This window comes from Puma concolor, chromosome E1 (genome assembly GCF_028749965.1).
Source record: "Puma concolor isolate L17-30 chromosome E1, mPumCon1.1.hap2, whole genome shotgun sequence".
Classification (NCBI taxonomy): domain Eukaryota; kingdom Metazoa; phylum Chordata; class Mammalia; order Carnivora; family Felidae; genus Puma; species Puma concolor.
In genome coordinates, this window is record NC_141680.1 from 40,452,052 (window position 1) to 40,473,410 (window position 21,359).

The 21,359-nt window shown below is 43.7% G+C and overlaps 1 protein-coding gene across 1 annotated transcript; it reads right to left on the bottom strand.

Annotated features, from left to right (window-relative positions):
- Window positions 1–8,325: 8,325 nt before the first annotated feature.
- Window positions 8,326–21,335, bottom strand: GSDMB (gasdermin B). Its single transcript, XM_086685464.1, is given in 12 exon segments — window positions 8,326–8,644; window positions 9,083–9,159; window positions 9,537–9,607; window positions 9,609–9,678; window positions 9,803–9,865; window positions 9,867–9,948; window positions 12,510–12,594; window positions 13,054–13,254; window positions 13,256–13,298; window positions 15,164–15,194; window positions 15,197–15,334; window positions 18,183–21,335. Coding segments are annotated over 12 exon segments (1,236 nt in total). The 5' UTR covers window positions 18,418–21,335; the 3' UTR covers window positions 8,326–8,504.
- Between the last annotated feature and the right edge of the window lie 24 nt (window positions 21,336–21,359).

The window sequence follows — 21,359 nt, forward strand, 5'->3', positions numbered from 1 at the left end:
CCTGAAAGAGTTTGTATAAGATTGGAATTATTTATTCTAGAATGCTTAATTGAATTTACTGGAGAAACCATTAGGCTTGGAATTTTCTTTGTGGGAAGATATTTTACTACTATAATATGCTTTGTGATTATAGGATTTTTCATATTTTCTGTTTCTTCTTGGTTTAGCATTAGCAAATTATACTTTTCTAGGATAGTGCCCATTTCATCTAAAATCTCAAATTTATTGGTATAACATTGTTCCTTATATTCTCTTTTTAATGCCTATAATAACATCTGTAGGACTGTCCACTTTATGTGCTCACTTTTTTTTTTCATTCTTGTCAGAGGAATGTCTACTTTATTAGTCATTTCAAAGATCTGATGTCTGTCTTTATTGAACCTTTTTATTATTTGTTTCCTATTTTATTAACTTGTGCCCTGTCTTTATTTTCTTTCCTTTTATTTGTTTGGACTTATTTTGCCAGCTTTTTTCCCTAGCTTCTTGATATAGATACTTAACTCTGAATTTTTTTCTTTTGGTCTTTCTTCTTTTCTAACATGAATAATTAAGATGATACATTATTGTTCCTCTAAAAACTGGCTTTAGCTTAATCACACAAGTTTGATATGTATATTTTTCTTATTGTTAAACAAAAAAAAATTCTAGTTTTCACTAGGATATCTCCTTTGCTTGACTCATGGGTTATTTACACATATGTGCCTTACTTCCCTAAAATTTGGTGATATTTGGTAATGTTTTCTTAGATTTCCAGGTTGATTGTATAGGGGGCAGGGAAGATGCTATGTATGATGTCAATCTTTTGAAATATGTTGAAACTTATTTTATGGCTCAACATATGGACAATGTTGATAAATATTTCAGGCATTTAGTCTACAGCTGTTAAGTACAGCTTTCTAAATATGTCCATTAGGTTAAGTTTGCTGATCATGTTCAAAACGTCTATATTCTGACTGATACTTTTAGCTGCTTATTCTGTTAATTACTAAGGGGAGTGTGTTATTTTCACTATGGTTATATATTTGACTATTTTGTCTTCTGATCTGTCAATATTTGTCCTCTGTATTTTGAGGCTATATTATTATTACATAACAATTCAAAATTGTTATATCTTCCTGGTAAATTGAAACTTTTATCATTCTTAAGTGACATTCTTTGCCACTAATAATTCTTTATGCCTTAAATTTATTTTGCCTAATGTTAATATAGCCACACCAGTTTCCTTTTGGTTAGTATTTATATATCCAATATATTTCTATCCTTTTGTTTTCAATATTTTATGTCCTTATGTCTTAGATATGTCTCATAAGCAGTGAATAGATAAACTTATCCATTCTGACAATATTTGCATTTTTACTGGTTCGCTTAGCCCATGTATATTCAATGTAGTTTCTAATACATTTGGATTTCATTCCATATTTTCCTTTGGGTTTTTTATTTGTTTCATCTGTTCTAGGTTTCTCTTTCACTCATTTTTTGTATTTTTTTCCCAAACTGGTTTGTTTCTATTTTGTTAATGATTACCTTAAAAATTATAGCATGTATACTAAATGATCAAAGTCCAAATGAGGCAATACCTTTCCTTTCTTCCCAGATAAAGTATAACCCTTAGAACACTTTAAATTCAATATATTATTATATTATTTTATTGTTACTTAACCCCAAAAGACACTATTGTTTTATTATTTTTACATACAATTATTGCTTATTTAGATTTAACAATATATTTACTAGTTTTTGTTATTATTGTGCTTCATTACTTCTTTTATCTTAGACTTTTCTTCTGGGATCTCTTCTCTTTGGCAAGAATTTACTTTAATGAGAACTTACTGGTGGAAAACTCTCCCAATTTTTGTCAAAAAAATAACTTTATTTACCTTTGTTCTTAAATGATAGTTTTGCTAAGTATAAAATTTTAGGTTGGCAATTATTTCAACACACAGAGGTTATAATTTCATCATCAAATGACTTCCCTTAAAGTAAGTTTTAGTTAAACTGTAACTCCTTTGAAGGTAAGCTATCTTTTTCTCTGGTTGCTCTTAACATTTTGCTGTTGTTCTGCAATTTTACTATGACTTGTCTAGATGTGGAGTTCTTTTTATGGATCTTGCTATTATGCATTGAGCTTCTTGAATCTGTGGCTTAGTATCTTTCATTAGCTCTGCAAAATTCTCAACCATCATCTCTTCCAATATTGTCGTCTTCTTAATCTCATTTTCCCCTTCTTTTGGAACTCTGATTGAACATATTTAATACCTTTCATGCTATCCTCCATGTCTATTGACCTCACTCCATATTTTCCATCTTTTGTCTCTCTATATTTTGAGCATTTTTCTCTGGTTTCAATTTCACTGTCTCCTCAGGTATGTCCAATATATTCTTTTACCTGTTCATTAAATCTTTACCAAAGGATCAAATTTTTCATTTCTAAAAGTTATATTTGGTCCTTTTACAAATATGACAGGTGACTTTTTATAGTTTCTTCTTGCTATTGATTTTTCAAGCTCATTTTAAAATTTCTTTAAATGTAATAAGTATGTTTATAAACTAGTCTAGTAATTCCAATAAGGATATATTTCTGTGCCTCTTTTTGCTTTTGTTTCTGCTTATTCTTGTGTCATTTCCTTGTGTGCTTTGATACTGTTTGTTGTGAATAACTCATTGTCCTTAAAAAATTATTTGTAGAAATGAAGATGATGTCTTCCTGAAAGATGTGTGTTTAATTCTGACTAGCATCTAGACACACAACCAATCCTGGACACTCACAAACTAACTTTGCAATTTGAGATTCTCTGAAACACCCAGATGATGTAAATCCAGGCTAAGTTATCTGAAAACACAAGCCTATGCCACATTTAAGAACTTTTTTCCTTTCTTTTTTTCTTTAACCCCTTAACCCAATACCAAGAGTCTTCCCTGCAGGTGAGGCAAGAGTTATGGGTTTCCTGATGATTCAGTCTTACCTCAATGATGTAGCCCTTTGAGATTCCAGTTAATATGGGAAAGATCTCCTTTAATTAGATTCCCTACCTTGGGTGGGTCCTTGGCCTTGATTTCTAGACTCATCAGTCTACAAGGCTGGCCAAAGCAAAGCCCTAGCTTGCCTGGATTTGTAAATCCCCTTCATATGAGGAAAAATTACATTAGTGTTCTAATACTTCACTTATCTCCCTGGGTCTCCTTTTTAATTATTTTGGCTTGAGTTTCTTTTTTTTTTTTCAACGTTTTTTTTTTTTATTTATTTATTTTTGGGACAGAGAGAGACAGAGCATGAACGGGGGAGGGGCAGAGAGAGAGGGAGACACAGAATCGGAAACAGGCTCCAGGCTCTGAGCCATCAGCCCAGAGCCCAACGCGGGGCTCGAACTCACGGACCGTGAGATCGTGACCTGGCTGAAGTCGGACGCTCAACCGACTGCGCCACCCAGGCGCCCCTTGGCTTGAGTTTCTTATCAGTTTCTTGTCAACAATTAGATGCTTTTTATGAATGTTTTTAAATTGTCTTATCCAACATTTAAAATTGTTTTCTGTGGGAGAGCTGGAGCAAACAATCTAGCTTACTATTTACCAGAAACACGTTTGGTATCACCATTCTTAAATGTTTTTCATATGTAATATCTACAAGTTTTTACTACCTTGCCCAATTTCAGCCTCTCTCTGTCTTGCCTGTGCTTCCCTGTCTCTCCATTCTCTCTCCTTTCAATGTCCCTCTCTAACATCTCAGGAGCAAAATCAATAAATTCTTCATTTTGTTTCCTACAAAGTAGTTTTCCCCCTTACCCAAGACATCCAACTCCATAGGATCGTATTTGTACCCAGGTGGCTTAACTAACATTTCTCCAAGAGGGTTTCCTTCCCTAAAAGGGTAGGTTCACTATGTTTGGAAGTCTCTAACTCAGCCTGGAGAGATACAGGAAGTATCAGAAGGGAGTAGTACTTAAGCGAAGAGTTATGAAGAATAAGTAAGAGTTAGCGGAGTCTCCCACATCTCTCCAAGCTCAAATAATGACTATTGCAACTGCCCCCATTTCTTTTTTTTTTTTTTTTTTAAATTTTTTTTTTCAACATTTATTTATTTTTGGGACAGAGAGAGACAGAGCATGAACAGGGGAGGGGCAGAGAGAGAGGGAGACACAGAATCGGAAACAGGCTCCAGGCTCTGAGCCATCAGCCCAGAGCCTGACGCGGGGCTCGAACTCCCGGACCGCGAGATCGTGACCTGGCTGAAGTCGGACGCTTAACCGACTGCGCCACCCAGGCGCCCCAACAACTGCCCCCATTTCAAAGTCATCTCTATCCCCAGTTTTAACTGCTGGAATAGGAAATTCCTTTTGCAGACATATGCAGTTGATGTATTGAACTTCATATGGGAATCAGAAATGTGAGGTGAAGGAAATCAGCAGATGAAATATGAACCTCAAGCTTCTGGATTAGTTCAATCTAACCCAGTAGACAAGTACTCCCTTGCTGAGTGTGAGAGGACAGAAAAAAATTCTTGGGGCACCTGGGTGGCTCAGTGAGTTGAGTCCAACTTTGGCTCAAGTTGTGATCTCATGGTTCGTGAGTTTGAGCCCCACATCAGGCTCTGTGCTGACAGGTCAGAGCCTGGAGTCTGCTTTGGATTCTATGTCTCCCTCTCTCTCTGCTCCTCCCCAACTCATGTTCTCCCCTCTCTCTCTCAAAAATAAATATACATTTTAAAAAACAAAAAAATTATTACTGACAACTGGTAATTCTGAGGTTGAGCCAGCCTTATAAAATTTGGGTGTCTCCCAAACTTCTTCCAACTCAAAGGCACTTCTGAAAAAAACAATTGTTTACTGAGCCCTAGCAAAGATTTAAAGATTTAAAGTTAGATTTAAACTCTGTTTTCCAGAAACTTTTACATTAGTGAAACAGTGTACTAATAATTTCAGTATAATATGATGAATGCCATAATAGAAATACATTCAATGTGTTATGGGTCATACAGAACTATCCAAATTCTTTGGGTAAGTAGAATGACTACTAAGGAAGGAATATTTGAACTGTAGTGTAAAGGGTAGATAAGGTGCAGAAAGGTAATCTACACAGAGGGAGAGTGAAATCTGTATTTTAAAATGTTTATTTATTTTGAGAGAGAAAAAAAGGGGGCAGAGGGGCAGAGGAAGAAAGAGAATCCCAAGCAGGCTCCACACTCTGTGCAGAGCCTGATTTGGGGCTTGATCTCATGAGGGTGAGATCAAGACCTGAGCCAAAATCAAGAGTTGGATGCTTAACTGACTGAGCCACCCACGCGCCCCAGGAAACCTGTATTTTAAAAAACTTATCGTAGGGGCGCTTGGCTGGCTCAGTCAGAAGAACATGTGACTCTTGATCTAGGGGTCATGAGTTTAAGCCCCACATTGGGCATAGAAATTACTCAAATAAATAAAAACTTTTTTAAAAATCTTTAAAAAAATTTTTTAACGTTTTATTTATTTTTGAGACAGAGAGAGACAGAGCATGAACAGGGGAGGGGCAGAGAGAGAGGGAGACACAGAATCGGAAACAGGCTCCAGGCTCTAAGCTGTCAGCACAGAGCCCGACACGGGGCTCGAACTCACAGACCGTGAGATCATGACCTGAGCTGAAGTCGGATGCTTAACTGACCGAGCCACCTAGGCGCCCCTAAAAAATCTTTAAAAAATTAAAAAATAGCATGTGATTGTACAAGTAGATGGCACATTTAAATAAAAGGCCAATAGTTTAGTGTGGCTGGAATCAGAATTTAAGGAAGAGGAAAGGGGAAAATGTTGGAGGTAAGAGGGGACCACCTGTCACCTTTTATTAAACACTTTAATAGGTACCTTTGATTTTTTTTATAATATTCTTCCTACTTTGTATTTCTTGTTCAATATTCATCCGTAGTACTGGGAAGTCAATAAATACTATCTAAAGTTAATAAATCAAGAACAAATATAAGAATATCATTTTTAGTTGTAATAGTAACAAAAACTAAAACAGTGGTTGTCTCAAGAAAAGTGGGACTAGGTTTATAAGGTAAAAGAATTTGAGAAGAAATTTTTATTTAACTTTTTTGTATTCTTCTGTTTGTTCAAGTATGTTCATGTGTATATATTGTTTTTAAAATAAAAATTTTTATTGTAGTTAAAAAAAATACTTAAAGTGGAGTTAAAAAAAAAAAACAAAAACTTAAAGTGCCCAGATCTTAAATGTATAGCTTAATAATGTCTACACAGGTAAACATCCACATAAACACTATCCCAATCAAGATATAAAATATTTCCAATGCCTCAGAAGATTCCTTCATGCCCCTTCCTATCCAATACTGCTCCCACTATTTGGACTTCTACCACCATCATCCAGTTTTCACTTCATTTATATGGAATTATACACTATGTACTTAAAAAAAAAACAACTTTTTTCTTTTAATTTTTTTTAATGTTTATTTATTTTTGAGACAGAGAGAGGCAGAGCATGAACAGGGGAGGGTCAGAGAGAGGGAGACACAGAATCTGAAACAGGCTTCAGGCTCTGAGCTGTTAGCACAGAGCCCGATGTGGGGCTCGAACTCACGGACCGCGAAATCATGACCTGAGCCGAAGATGGCCGCTTAACCGACTGAGCCACCCAGGCGCCCCAATTTTTTTTTTATTGATGAATAATACAGTGAAATATACTGATCTTAAATGTTAGCTCAATGAATCTTTATATATTTCCAGCACCCCAGGAGATTCCCTCATGCCTCTTTCCAGTTAAGACTATTCCCACTAAGATAACCACTATTTTGAGTTCAACAACCATTGATTAAGCATTCCCTGCTCTTGAGCCTCATATAAATGGAATCATACAGTATTGTGGTGGCCATGGAGGATGCCACTCAGATTTTTCTTTAGGAGAACCTGCTTCAAGAAGCAGAGTTGACTAACAACCTCTAGCTGCTGCCCTGTAGATCTACCTCCTGAGATCAAGCTCCCCTGGGCTGCTTCCAGCCAAAGGCTGAGCATGGTAGGGATACTAGAGCCTGGCCATTTCTGCCTGATGGGGGCTCCTCCAGTAGACAACCTTTGCTGAAGTCAACTTGACTGAGACTCTCAAAACTGCCCTGCATTCTGAGACTCTTCCTACTCGATTCTTCCCTCCTTCTCTCCCTTCACAGGTTTTAAACCTGCACTGAAGACTTGTCATTCCTCTCCCTTTATTCTTCACAGGCTCTTTCCTTAAAAAGACTTTGGCATGTCTAATTCTAGTTTGGCACCTGCTTCTCAGAGGACCCAAATATAAATATGTTCTTTTGTGTCTGACTTCATTTGCTCAGCATTGTCTGTGAAAGTCATGCATACTGTTATGTATAGCAGTAATTTGTTCTCTCTTATTGCATAAATATGGCACAGTATACATATCCATCCTAAAGTTATTGGACATTTGAGTAGTTTTCAGCTTGGGGCTCTTATGCTAATGTTTTTGTAAATGTATGTCTTTTGGTGAAGACATGCACTCATTTCTCTTGGGTACGTGCCTAGAAAGTGGAGTCGCCAGCTCATAGGCTTGTGTTTAGTAGATATGTCAGTTTTCTAAAGTGGTTGACCAATCTACACTCCCAACAGCATCTACAAGAATTCTTGTTGCATATGATATTTTTACAAATTTAAAAGAAAAAACAACTCTAGTGCAAAAAATAGAAAACAAATTTGTTATATCATCCTACTTTCATGTTTAAATTACCATATTTTGAGGTTTATTTATTTATTTTAAGAGAGGGAGCATGCCCATGAGTGGGGTGGGGGCAGAGAGAGAGAGGGAGAGAGAGAATCCCAAGCAGGCTCCACACTGTCAGTGCAGAGCCCGATGTAGGGCTCGAACCCACAAACCATGAGATCACAACCTGAACCAAAATCAAGAGTTGGACACTTAACTGAATGAGCCACCCATAAGCTCCTAAATTACCATTTTAAACACTGTTTCATAGGAAGACTGTTAACATACCCCAAAATGTTAACAGTGGTTATATTAGAGAAAGAAGGGGAGATCGCCTTCAACTTTGAGAAATATTTGAAATGCTTTACAAGCATATATTTCTTTTACTTTTAATTACCTTGTCTTAAAAATATTAAAGAGAAAAGCCTCAAGATGAGAGAAGAGCAGTCTCCTCCTACACTTCCAGCACATCTCAGGCCCACACCTCCCGGCTTAAACTCCTTTAGTAACCTGCTAGTTTCCAAAGATGTGTCAGAATCTCTTATCTGCTGCCTTGTTCTCTTTATCATTGTGGGTTTACATCTTTTCTAGTACTTTATTTAGTGAGATTTCAAGGAGAGAAAATTAATATGATCAATCTGCCACTCTTAGAAAAGTCCATGCATATAATGTAGGCTGATTTGGGGGCATTATCATGAAGGGAATGGGATCTATCAAAGAAAAGTCAGCTGTTTGTTATAAAGACATTGTTCTAGTGATTGGGGGTGCAGGGGGAGAGGACGGTCTGGGAGGGGAGCATCCAGATGGTTCAAGAGCTAACATAGTTAGGAAGACACTAAGATAGGCTTCTCACCCAGCTGCAGCAGGACGGAGACAGCAACACGGAGGGCACAGAGAAATCTTGCATCAGGGTCATAGCCCACATCGTGGGGCTGCTCACCTCAGTTCTGCTCCAGGACAGACTCCACCTAGAAGGAAACACACCAGACTATAAAAGCTAGGAACAAGGAAACATACCAGAAATGGCAAATATTTCACCACACTTCTTAATCCTGGGCCATGGCAGATGTAATAATCCATAATGGCACATTTTCCTGCAGGGCCTGGAGAGCCTCATTCTTTCTCAACACAGTGACAGGCACTGCTAATCAGCGTTGGCACTGCCATCCTGAGACTAACAGTTTTCCACCCCCCTCTCTTACCCATAGGCTAGCAACAGAGCCTATTAAGCCTGAGTTGTCCTGGAAACCATGTGTTCCAGGGAATTGCCACAAACCAGCTGAATGGATATAAACTGACAGAGAACTACGAAGTAGGAAGGACTGTACCCTGGGACTTCTGAGTCCCTTGAGAACACAGGCATTCACTTCTACTATGACCCTAGCCCTCAGTCCAGGGTGTCTTATCTGGTCTTTCAACAGGGACAGGATCCCCTTTTCCAGGGCCTCAGCCACAAGATGCTGCTCCTAAGATATCTCAGGGCAAAAAAGAGGGTCAAGAGGGTTGCTGGCAGAGAGGGACAGGGCTTCAGTATTTCATCAGACCTGGGACAAACATCAGAAGGAGGTTCCAGAGAGCCCCTAGCAATGATAGATGAGAGTTATTCCAAATGGGCTCTTGTGGTGAATCTTTCTTCCCTCTTAGCTTGCAGGAGGTCAGACTTGCCAGGCGGGTAGAGGAGGCATCCCCCAACCCCTGGCCTGGGGAAAATGACTAGTTCCTAAAGTGTGAAAGTCTATCCTTCACGAAATGTAAAAGGCAATGTATGTCACCTTCCTCCCAGGATTTGAACCCCCACAGACCCCTTTGCTCCACAATTCCTCCACACCAGCATACTTCCAAATCCCTCCTCACCAATCAAGGCATCCAGGACATTCAGAATAGATTCTGTATGTGTTTTTACCAAGATCCCAGCAGCATTAAAAAGCATTAAAAAGGCTACTAACAAGAGGATCTGCTGGACCCTCCAGGTCACCAGAGATCAGGGCCTCAGACACCGAGGGCCAGGAGATGGGGGAGATGAGTGCCAGTCCCACTATAGCAGACTGTCTTCAGTACGGTAACTGCCCTTCCTGCTGGTTCCTCCCTCTCTCTGCTCCAATTCTTTCCTGGGTCCCTTACTCTTTGTTCTAGATTCTGTCGCTGCCCCTCCTTGTTGAGGTGCTTAGTGAGGCAGCTTAGCACAGTCAGTCAGATCCTAGAGGCCTCTCAGCATGTCCTGCACCTTCTCCTTCATGTTTCTGAAGTCCTCCAAACTCAAGGATTTCCCTGTAGAGGCAGCAGTTAAGAACCCAAACTACCCAGCCAACAAGCTCCATTATTACCAAGGCCTCTGTCGACCCCATTCTTCATGAGACCACTTCTCTATTGCTTCCCTTCTAATCTTTTCCAGTTAAAGTAAAGCACCCTTCTTCCCAGATACCCATCATCATTGCCTCCTGCCAACCTCACCTTCACCTTCCCAGCTCAACCCCAGTTGAGTACCAATCCCAAATTCTTTTCCACCTCCAATAAATCAAAACTTACTTAGTCCTTGCCATTCAAAGTGCAGTCTCTGGACCACGCTAGTAGTAGTGAGGATTTAGACAAAGTTAGAGCAGTGGTTCTCAACTTTGTGCATGAGAATTACCTGGGGAGTGATTAAAAATCCTGATGCCCAGGCCACATCCCCAGATAACTTAAATCAGAATTTCTGGAGGTGGGACTCAGGCATCACTAGTTTTAAAGTTCCCCCAGGTGATGTCTACATATAATCAATGAGAACCACTGTGTTTAAGGAGACAGATGCAACCTCCAGACTAAAGTTGAAGACTGCTTTGGGCACTGCCCTACCCTTCTCTCCCCAACTCCTCCACCATACACATATACTAGGCTCTCCCACCTGAACTGAAGTCCTTGAAGCCAGGAGGCTCAAGGGTGAGTGTGCAGCTACACTGAACACAGCTAGCTCCAATCTTTACTTAAGCAAGATGAACCATCTTCCTCTGAAAAGAAGGGAAGAATAATTTCAGAAAGTCTTCAGGTCACCTCCAGCCCTCTCTGGACATTCTCTTCCCAATGGTGGGAGTTTTCATTCCTGGACTCTGAGCCCTCACTGCCCATGCCAGGGAGACTGTATCCTTATCATTTCATGTAAATGACAAAGCACTATATACGCAAACACCTTCCTACATCCTCAGATACAGACAACCATAGGATTACGCCTAGATAAGTGAAGAAGAAACGGAACCCCAGAGAGGGTACAACAGGTCCTCAGTCACTCAGCAAATGTGGGTCAGAGCAGGGATTGGAATCTACCTCCTGCCTCCTCTGTTATGGCAGTTTATTTGTTTGTTTAATTAATTAATTAATTAATTGAGAGAGAGAGAGCACGTGTGAGCAGGGGGAGAGGCAGAGAGAGGGAGAAAGAGAATCCCAAGCATGCCACACACTCAGCACAGAGCCCAACACAGAGCTCAGTCTCACAAACCATGAAATCATGACCTGAATCAAAATTAAGAGTCAGATGTTTAACCAACTGAGCCACCCAGATGGCCCTGTTATGGCACTTTATTGTTTTTTTAATGCTTATTTTTGAGAGAAAGAGACAGAGCGCAAGCAGGGGAGGGGCAGAGAGAGAGGGAGACACAGAATTCGAAGCAGGCTCCAGGCTCTGAGCTCTCAGCACAGAACCCAATGCAGGGCTCAAACCCATGGGCTGTGAGATTGTGACCTGAGCCAAAGTTGGACGCTTAGCCAACTGAGCCACCCAGGTGTAGCACTTTACATGACAGAGATTCACTCTTGAGCTAGCAAGACCTTGCCAGGGTTGAAAAACCCACTTCTACAACTTCTGGGAATTTCTGGATTTTCTACCACATCTAGACCTCTTTCTATCCCTTCCCAAGTCTTCTTAGGCAGTACAACCTTTCTGGGACCCAGAGGAAGACTATGAAATTCCAGAGGAAGCAACATTCAGAATCACAGGGATCTTCTAGTCATGCTAACATCAGGATAACCATGGCTCCAGAGGCTACAGAGCCAGTGAGTGGCAGAGCCACTAGACCCTGAGACCCTCCTACTCCTAGTTCCAGTGCTCCTTTCACAGCCAGTGCTACCATGTGAGAACTGGACATGCAATGCAATTATGCTTCCCAGGTTTCAGTAAGGGCTGGGACCCCAGGATCCAGCACACCAACCTGCACAAAGCAGGCCAAAGTTGTCAGAGTCTGGAAACCCTAGGCCAATATGCAATCCAATCTGCTTCTCCAATAGACAGGATTTTTTCCTGCTCACACCATGGTCCCTACCCCTGGGTGCATCCTATTCCATTCTCAACCCTGATAACCCTATAATTCTGGGCCATTTGTTACCTTCTTTTAAAAAATACTATCTTGCCCTTTTTGGAATGATGAACAGAAGGCCTAAAAGCCATTCTCTTTCTGGAAAGGATTTTGTGTTACCCAAGAAACAAATGGCTAGTGCCAGAGAGAGTGAGAAAACCAGTTATCAGAAAGACAAGTTCTTTCTCTATAAGTTCCTCTTTCATATCTTTCCCCATTCTCATACCCTGCCCCTCACCAAAACAAAACAAAACAAAACAAAACAAAAAAAACAAGCTCAGAAAGAGATAAGACTTAACACCTCTAGCTAGGGAAGGATTAGCGTTATGATGGGGCAAAACCTGGGTGTCTGCACAAGGAGCTTCAGTCCTTCTTCCCAGCCCTGAACCCTCCACCCCTTCCTTGGAATTTCCCCCCACCTTCGAGCTCACCAGGGCCCCTCCAGGCTGACACAGAGTCTAGCTGAACCTACCTGCACTCAGTCTGCCCCCATCAGACCTTGCTTACTCATTCTCTCCATGTTGGGAAAGATGAGCTGCTTTACTCAATAGCTCAGGACCTGCTTTAGGGGGTTGGTTACTGACCTTTGGTGCTAGGAAAAGGAGTTCACGTTGGTTAATCCCTAGGTGCTTTACATAGTTACCTTGCTTGATCTCCCAAACAATCCCCATTTTACAGATGAGAGAACTGAGGCTCAAAGAGGATCAGTAGGTAAGCCAGTTTCACAGCTCAACCAGTAGCAGAGCTGAAATAAGAACCCACATCTGACCCCCAAACTCATGTTGCTTTCACTGTTGAGTCAATAAATGTTTATTGAAGACCTTTTTATTCCAGGCACTGTGGCTCTTGCCCTCCTGTATCTTGGAAAGGGAGGCAGACAGTGAATAAGCAAAAAATCCCCATGTAATTATGAACCACGAGAAATGCTAAGAAGCAAATAAAAACAGGGCATTACTAGAGAGTGACGGGAAGGACTTAGCAATGCCACAGGCACTTTCTTGGGGCAAGATGAGAAGTCATAAGAAGGCCAGGAAGCAGTTGAGACTGCTCAGGGAGGTCTGGAAGGAGAGCTGAAGAGCCTGACATCTGGGCTGGTATCTCCCTGACTTACCATGGGTGGGCCAAGGCTGGTTCTCTCACAGACCCTGCCTCCCATCCAGCTCCGCAGCATACACTGCCATTCAGTTTTCAGGGTTTCCTTCCTTGCTGTCTCCAGAGTCTCTGTCACCAGACAGAGGTCTGCTCTCATTTCTCCAGATTGATTGCAACAAAGTAGGTAGTTTTCTCTTCAACTCACTGGAGGGAATAGAGGGGAATAGAGCTCAGGCTCCCAGGAGTGACATTTCTCCCTCTCCATCAGCTAGTTCCTATTTGAGATGAAGGGTCTCTGGGGCTGGAAAACCAAAGAACATGGCACCCCATCGTAGTCACTTTACCCACTGTGGGAGCAAGGAAGTGGGAAGTGGGAAGAGAACTCACTAGCATCTGTGGAAGGCTACAATGTGCCAGCACCATGAGATACTTCACATGGCATTTCATTTCACCCCTCACCACAAACTTATGGTGTAGGCAGAATTGCACCCATTATCATGAGGAAACTAAGGCCTAGAGACAGGTTGTGAATGGTCCAAGGTCACACAGCTAATGAGTGTAGAGTTGAAATTCAAATCCTAGTCGGTAGGAGTCCAAAGCATGAGCCCTTCCCATGGCACTGAGACAGGCATCTTCCCAGATCATCACACCCAGTTCTCGGGAGTTGGGGTTCCAGTTCCTCATACTGGTCCCTGGGACCTGGCCACATTGTCCACAGCCTTGGGCTCCAGAAGGCATCTCTGATTCCATAAGGAAATGAATGTATTTTGTCACTAAAAATAGCCTGATGGAACTTCTGGTATTTGCAAACAACCCTCAAGGAAGACCTACATCCTTGCCTCTGCTGACCTCCCTCTACCTATCTAATACCTCCCCAACCCCACTCTATATGCACACACCACAGGGCCTCATACTAGAAACAACAGGCATTCTAGAAAAAATTGAGCTCCCTTTGAAAAACTCCAAAGACCCCTCCCCAGCAACACTATGGTAGGGAGGGGTAGTTCAAAGGACCAGTAAAATTTCAGTGGAAGCCTTTCACTTTTTAGCTAAAAAGGAAAAACGGGCGCCTGGGTGGCGCAGTCGGTTGAGCGTCCGACTTCAGCCAGGTCACGATCTCGCGGTCCGTGAGTTTGAGCCCCGCGTCAGGCTCTGGGCTGATGGCTCAGAGCCTGGAGCCTGTTTCCGATTCTGTGTCTCCCTCTCTCTCTGCCCCTCCCCCATTCATGCTCTGTCTCTCTCTGTCCCAAAAATAAATAAACGTTGAAAAAAAAATTTTTAAAAAAAGGAAAAACAAAAGGCATTTCACTCAAGGAGGGCTAGGCCAGGAGAAAGGTTGAGTCCCCTCCACTAAGCTGCTCCACACTCTCCAACAATTTCAGCTAGGGGAGAAAACACCCACACCAACAATAAAATGCCCGCTGAGGGAGAAAGCTGGTGATGTCCCTGTAAGTCCCTTGGAAGCACCATGCCCTCAACCATCAGAAACTCTGTGGTAGTTGGTTAGTGCCCCCCTGATGGGGTGGAGTTGTGGCACTTTCTGTGCAGGAAATGTTCTACAGGGGTGCTGTGATTTCATTGTGCTTCACTTTGACTCTCTTAGTGAGCGCCTACGGTGTGCTGTGGATAAACACAGAGAGGTTAGTAAAAGCTGTTGCGGTCACAAGCTATTCCCAGTCCACTGAGGAACAGGGGCATGGCTTGCCACAAGGCAGAGCAAAACAGCACAAAACACAGATCTTGGCAACTCATAGGAGAGCAGAAAGTGGCCTCTTGAAACCAGCAGGTTTGGGTCCAAGCCAGAAGAATCAATCACCCTGGAGGGTAGCAGGGAAGCAAGTGAGCTGGGGGTGTTGGAGGGTTTCCTGGAGGCTGATGCATGAAGAATGAGAAGGCTTTCCGAAGGGGGAAGAGGAGGCCACGCTTGAGTAAGGAACGGGCTTGGGAAGTGCCAGGAATTGGGCGTGAGGGACTGCACTGGCCGGGGCACCTCCATCTCAGATGCTCTTGATGCTCAAAAGGGGTATCTCCCCCTCTCACTCCCCACTGCTGCCCATCTCCAGCCTCACCTGTTCTCAAGGGAATCCAGATACTGCTGGGTATCCAGGTCTCCAATGTCTTGATTCTCTGCTTGTGGGATCTGTGGAAGGTCCCTGCAATTATTATTTCTTTGGATAATTTCACTATCAACATTCCTTTTGAGTCTACCACATCCAGAACTTGGAACTCAGCCTTTTGGCCTGGAAAGGGTAAAGGTCATACTGAGGCTGACCCAAAAGATCTCTCTGCAGAAAATTCTCCCCGGAGCAGCCCCATCCTGGGCTCCCCCTCTACAATCCCCTTCCCTTCTGCAGAGATCCTCCAGCTGTGGCTCCCAGGAAATGCTGTGCTCATCAGGAGTCACCACAAGGGTCACATAATCCCAGGTTTGCACCTATTCTGCCACCTTCTTACCAAATGACCTTAGATAAGTCACTTAACCTCTTTGAATCTGTTTCTTTATTCATGGAAGGAGAATATTGATAGTACCTACTTCCTGTGCTTGAAGAAATTAAATAAAAAATGCAGTTAGGCACTTAGCAAAATGCCTTGCACACATACTAAATGCTCAATAAATGTGAGCTAGTCCTATTTAACTATCTGAGAGGCTGAAATGAGCCAAGGAAAAGTAAAGCTAAAGAATTAGGAGCTCTTGCCAATTGAGAAATAAAAATTAAGCAGACTTCAGTCTCCGGTGTTTGTATGAACCACGCAGGTGTAAAGTGAAGCAATCCTGGACCACCGCCTATCCGTGTGGACTCTGCCCAGACTGATCAGCCACTTTCATAAGGGCCTTGATTCCGAGTCAGCTGGTGTGCCGGGGTTAGCGGAGCATGTGTGGAGATGCTGCCAACTGACTGCCTTTCTCTCAGACCTCCCAAATGTCAACCTACAGACGAGGAGGAACTCATACAGCCAGGTTTAGGGGGTCGGGCAGGGCTGGATCTCCAGAGACAAACACATTTTGTAACTGACGGAAACGTGACAGAACCGGAAATGGTGCCTCAAATCAGTCCTGTATGGGTTACACTAACATTCTAGGATCCATTTGTTTTTTGATCAATGTAAAAGTGTACATGTACTTTATCCAGGACAAAAGAAAAATCAAGCCTTAAGCACAAAAACAATGTAATATATGGGGGTGGGGGGAGGGGCGTGCTAACTTTACAGTAGAGAAACTTGACAAACACCACCTCAGCCAGGTGACCAAGGTCAACATTAACAGTGATAAGTCATGTTGATAGCACATACCCTTGATATGATGCAGTGAGAATAGTACCTTACCTCGATGGTCTTCCTCTCCAAAACCCATTACTTCAGTCTAACCATGAGGAAAAAAAGTCAAGCAAATTCCAATAGACAAGCATCCTATAATATGCCTGACCAGTACTCGTCAAAACTGTCAAGATCATCAAAAATAAGGAAAGTCTGAGAGACTGTCAGAGCCAAGAGAAGCCTCAGGAGATACAACAACTAAAGGTAATGTGGTATCCTGAATGAGATCTTGGAACAGAGAAAGGATATTAGGTGAGAACCAAGATAATCAGAATAAAGTATATGGACTTTAGTTAATGGAAAATAAAACAAAACAAAACAAAAACCTATGCCACCTTAACCACATCATCAGCACCATATAATTAAAAAATAATCAATTTGAGAAGGAAGCAGGCCAAGTTGCTAAAAATCAATTCAAATTACCCATCCACTTCATTCTTAAGGATTTTTTTCAAAGTTTGGTTTCACCTCTGTCCCTGATTTGTTTATGCAAACAGACAGACTTTCCCTTCAAGGAAGTTAACTTGTCAATTTTTTTTCTGTACTTAACGCTTTTCCCCCTGTCCCTGGGGAGTAATATCATGGCAAAACACCCTAGTCCTAAAGTTTTTTTCTGTTTTCAGTGAACTGGTCATCTGGCAAACTGGTTTTTGGAGACTAGCTTTTAGTAAATTGGCTCTTAGCGATTTACTTTTCAGAGAATTGACTCAGTCTTTGAAAAATGATCATCTGAAATTTTCCTGAAGCCCCTTGCTCACTTAATGAAACCACTTGTGGAAAGGCCCAAGTAATCTGGACGCTGCTCTTGGTCACATAACGGCTATGCCTGGCACATAGCAGGTGCTCTAAAACTATACAGTGGTACTGTTTGCATTCTTTTCTTAATGAGATCCAGATGGGCTGTAGCAAAGACGTCTGAGCTGTAAAAGTCCTTACCCTGAGGTCTGAGACACTGAAATAAGTCTTCAGGCGAGGGTTCAGCAACATTTACCCTGGTGCTTCTGCAACCCAAAAGTCTGAGTTTGGAGGCAGGGGAATGGAACAGACTCCTCTAGAAATCCCTCAAGCCTTTAGGGAGTTCTGCTCACCCATCCAGTCTGATCTCCAAGGGACACGAGGGATAACAGCCGCCAGCAGAATGATGGGGCTGAACTTTGACTGAATGCTCCTTCTGCACAACCACTGTCATAAATGACCTGATTTATATCATTTGAGTCTTGTAACATTCTTGTCAAGTTGACAGCTGAGGAAACAGACTTAGAGAGAGAGAAGGCAACTTGTCCAGAGGCCGCCCAGCTGGTGAGTGGCAGAGCCAGGCTTAGAAACGAGGTGCCCTCAGCTCTTAGGCCTGTGTCCTTTCCTAACCACTAAGCAAACTGCCTCCGTTTATTTATCCATCTAACTGATAAACATACAAACACATCAAAAGACCTTAGCTAACTTAAAAGTGAATTATTTACAAAAAGAAAACATGGGAAAGGAAGACAATTTAGGAATAATTTTCAATAAAAATAAATTTTCACTTACCCTGTTCTTTCTCCCCATGCAGCTCTTCTGTGCATTTTTTTTTTCAAGTTTTCATTTAAATTCCAGTTAATATCTTTTGTGCATTTCTTAAACTGAGGTGTGTGGACATATGCAAACAAATTCTAGTACATACAAGTTCTTTGTTGACTGGCTGACGTGGTTGATGGCAATGGGGAGTTGACAGTGTGGTAGAGCAGGAGTGGGTGAAGTCTCCTGGCTGGCCATCTCTTACCCCCTCGTACTGACCTTGGAGCCCAGAATCCAGCTTATCAAACAGCACTTCACCCTCCTCTCTCTCCACTATGTCCTCTAGGGTGAGGTCTGTCCTGTGGTACTGGCATCTCCGGAAATTTCTCCTCCCACTCACCAAAGAGAAGCAGTGAAATCTGTCAGAGTCAAGGATGCTTCTGACAGCAAGCATCTCCCCTCCAGCTCCATCTCTTGGACCACAACTCGTGATTTCCTCAAATAGGCTGGACATTGTGCCTGGACCAACTGGAGACAAAGAAGCCAGTTTCAGTTTGGGGAAGGGAGATATTGGTTCAGGTTTTTAAATCTCCCTTTGGCAGCCTGGGGTCAATGAAGATCCAAAGGTTCTAGAACAATCAGGACTTGGAATTATTTGACTTCCCTGTTTCTAGAATGTGAGGTGGTCACTATACACTAAGGAGGGTAACCATCACGAATGCTAGATTCTCCTCTGCCCTTCATAGAACCCTTCTGGAAGAAAGATGGAACAGTGTTTATCCCAAAAGGAAAGTAAGAGTGAGGTCTGTTTTCTCCCACAGCAGAGTTGCCCCTTTGCTCAGAAGGGCCTGAGGGGTAGGAAGGCAGGCCCACCATCTTCCAGCCAGACCCCCACAGTGTTGATGAACAGAGGACCCAGGAAAAGATAAGAGGCATGGCTGCCAGACCTCACATTACCAACCCCCATGATTCCTTCTTCCCTTGGCTCTGACTCCTGGGCCTCCCTCCCTTGCTGTGTTCTGCAAGGTAGTGGGATGGGTACTCCTACCAACCATTTCCCAATGAGATAGTGATAACTCTGCCTCAGAAGAAAACGAAAGAGAAAGGATGGAATGCAAGAGTGGCTTGGGGGTAGGTGCCCTGGATAGCCCTCCACCCCCAGGTCCTGTCTCACCAGTTACTGGTCACCATCTGAAAGGTCCTCTTACTCTTGGAAAAATAAAATGAATCCCAAAACTCTACCTGGGGCCTCTCCCCCACCCACTTTCCTCTTCACCCTCTCCTGGTCTACAGTTGGCCCCTGTACCCCCGCCCCCAGCTCCCCTGCAGAACCCTCCATAGGCTCATTACCAAATCCAACCTGATACAGCCGGTCCTTCCCTTTTCCTACTCAGCAGCAGCTCTTTGTCCCCACCACACCAGACCCTTCCCGCACTCTTACCTCCAAATCCTTTTCCCTCTCCCCTTCCATCAATCACTCTGCAACTCCTTCCTCTTTCTTCAGGCTCCTCTGTTTTCCTCCTGGGGCCAGGACTGCCCTCACAAGCCTTCTGGTCTCCACTTCCCTATCCTACATCTGGCTACCTTCCCCTAAGTCCCTTCTGGCTGGCCCAGGCATCTGCTCACCCATGCTCCCTTCTCCTTCCCTGCCCCCATCATGGTGGCCAGCTCTCAGCTCAGTCTCAGCCTGGGAATTCTTCTGGCTGCCTGGAAAGGCAGTGCCCAGGGCCCACAGGCCTATCTTGGGGGTCACTCACCTCAGCTGCTCACGAGGAATGGAGGTTGTGAGAATCCCCTCTGTAAGAGCTCTGTACAGGTCCTGGCCACCGTGTCTCAGGAAGCCCTAAGAAGGGAACTGAAAGAACTGGAAAGCTGGGTAGTGCTAGGTGCCCCATCTTTCAGGCCTTTAGATAAGCCACATTATGGCTGGGCTGGAGGCAAATAAGGCCAGAGGTAAGATAGGTAAGATAGGTAAGATAGGTAGGATAGGTAAGATAGGTAAGATAGATAGATAGATAGATAGATAGATAGATAGATAGATAGATAGATAGATAATCTTTACCTGGTATGTATTCTAGGTGGGTTTGGGGCCAGAGAATGGTGCAGGAGGCATACTGGACCATGCAATCCAAGTGCCAGCAGGCAACGGCTATGGTCGTGTCAGGGGTATGAAGAGAGCGATAGAGCTGGAAACAGCTACCATGCTGCCATGCTGCGGTGGGCAAGGCTGAAGACTGAGAGCTACAACAGCCAACATCTGTGGGGAACAGGCTGGCCAGCAAGGAGGACTCAGCCTTCCTCCCCACACATGCTCCCACATGGCCCTCTCAGGGAGACGCCTCCACCTGTCCTCTCCACCCACCTCCTTCTCCAGAGAGAGGCCTCTGGCCCCCACCCCTCAGTCCTCAGAGATAAACCACCGGAGCGAGCCTGGCCCGTCTCCTGGCCCCCTTATCCCTCAGTTCCAAAACAACCTTAAAGAAATTATGGTGGTAGTTAACGACAGTAATGATACTAATGTGGCTATCACGTGTTCAGTATTTACTATACCAGGTGTTGTGCTAATCCTACAACAGCCCTTATGCCTATTATCCTTCTACAACAGAGGAAGAAACTGAAGCTCAGAGAAGTAACTTGGCAAGGCCACAAGTCTAGTAAGTGGCAGAGCAGGATTTGAACGCTGGTTGTTGTTGATGTGCCCCAGCCCCTCACCCTGACTATACTCCTGCAGGTCCATGGAAGCTCCCAGGGCACCCCCACCCCCAGGACTGGGCCCAGGGAGGTGTACTGCTCCTCCCAGCACTGTGTGGGCCTCACTCAGCAGACGTGGGCAAAGACCCTGCACTCTTCCCAGCACCCACTCCAAACACACTGTGACGCTGGCCCAGAGCCAGAGAGAAGCCCAGCCTGCCTGAGGCAGCTCCTCCCATCTACCTGGGACTTTGCACCTGTCCTAGGAATAGCACGTAACACTGCCACAGCTCACACTGAGCGGTCCAGAACCTCAAAGATCAGAGTTCCTCCACTAAAGGACTCCTCCCCTTTCCTGGCCCCAGGAGCCTAAATGAGTCCTGGGGGGCTACCTCTTCCTCTCCCACTCATGCTCATGGCAGAAGGGAGGAAGCATGAAGATTCCTCCAAAGACAGAGGGGCCAGGAGGAAATGCAGCACTCCCAGGGAAAGAGCACTAGGGGGAGAGAAGTGAGAGCTGGGAAAGGCATTCTGAGGAAAGGGCTGGGCACCCCTCGGGACTCCGCCTTCATTTATGAAGTCATTGCCCAACTGACCCCCTTCCAGGCCACGCACAAGCCATCACTCAGCCAGCCCACGGAGACCAGAGGTAGAAGTTCTGACAGATGAACCGCCAGGCCAGGTCACAGAGCAGGATTCTGCTGCTGCCTCTGCCAGTTCCCATCAGCCCCTCAGGCTCTCTCCCGCTCTCTCCCCTGGGAGCAG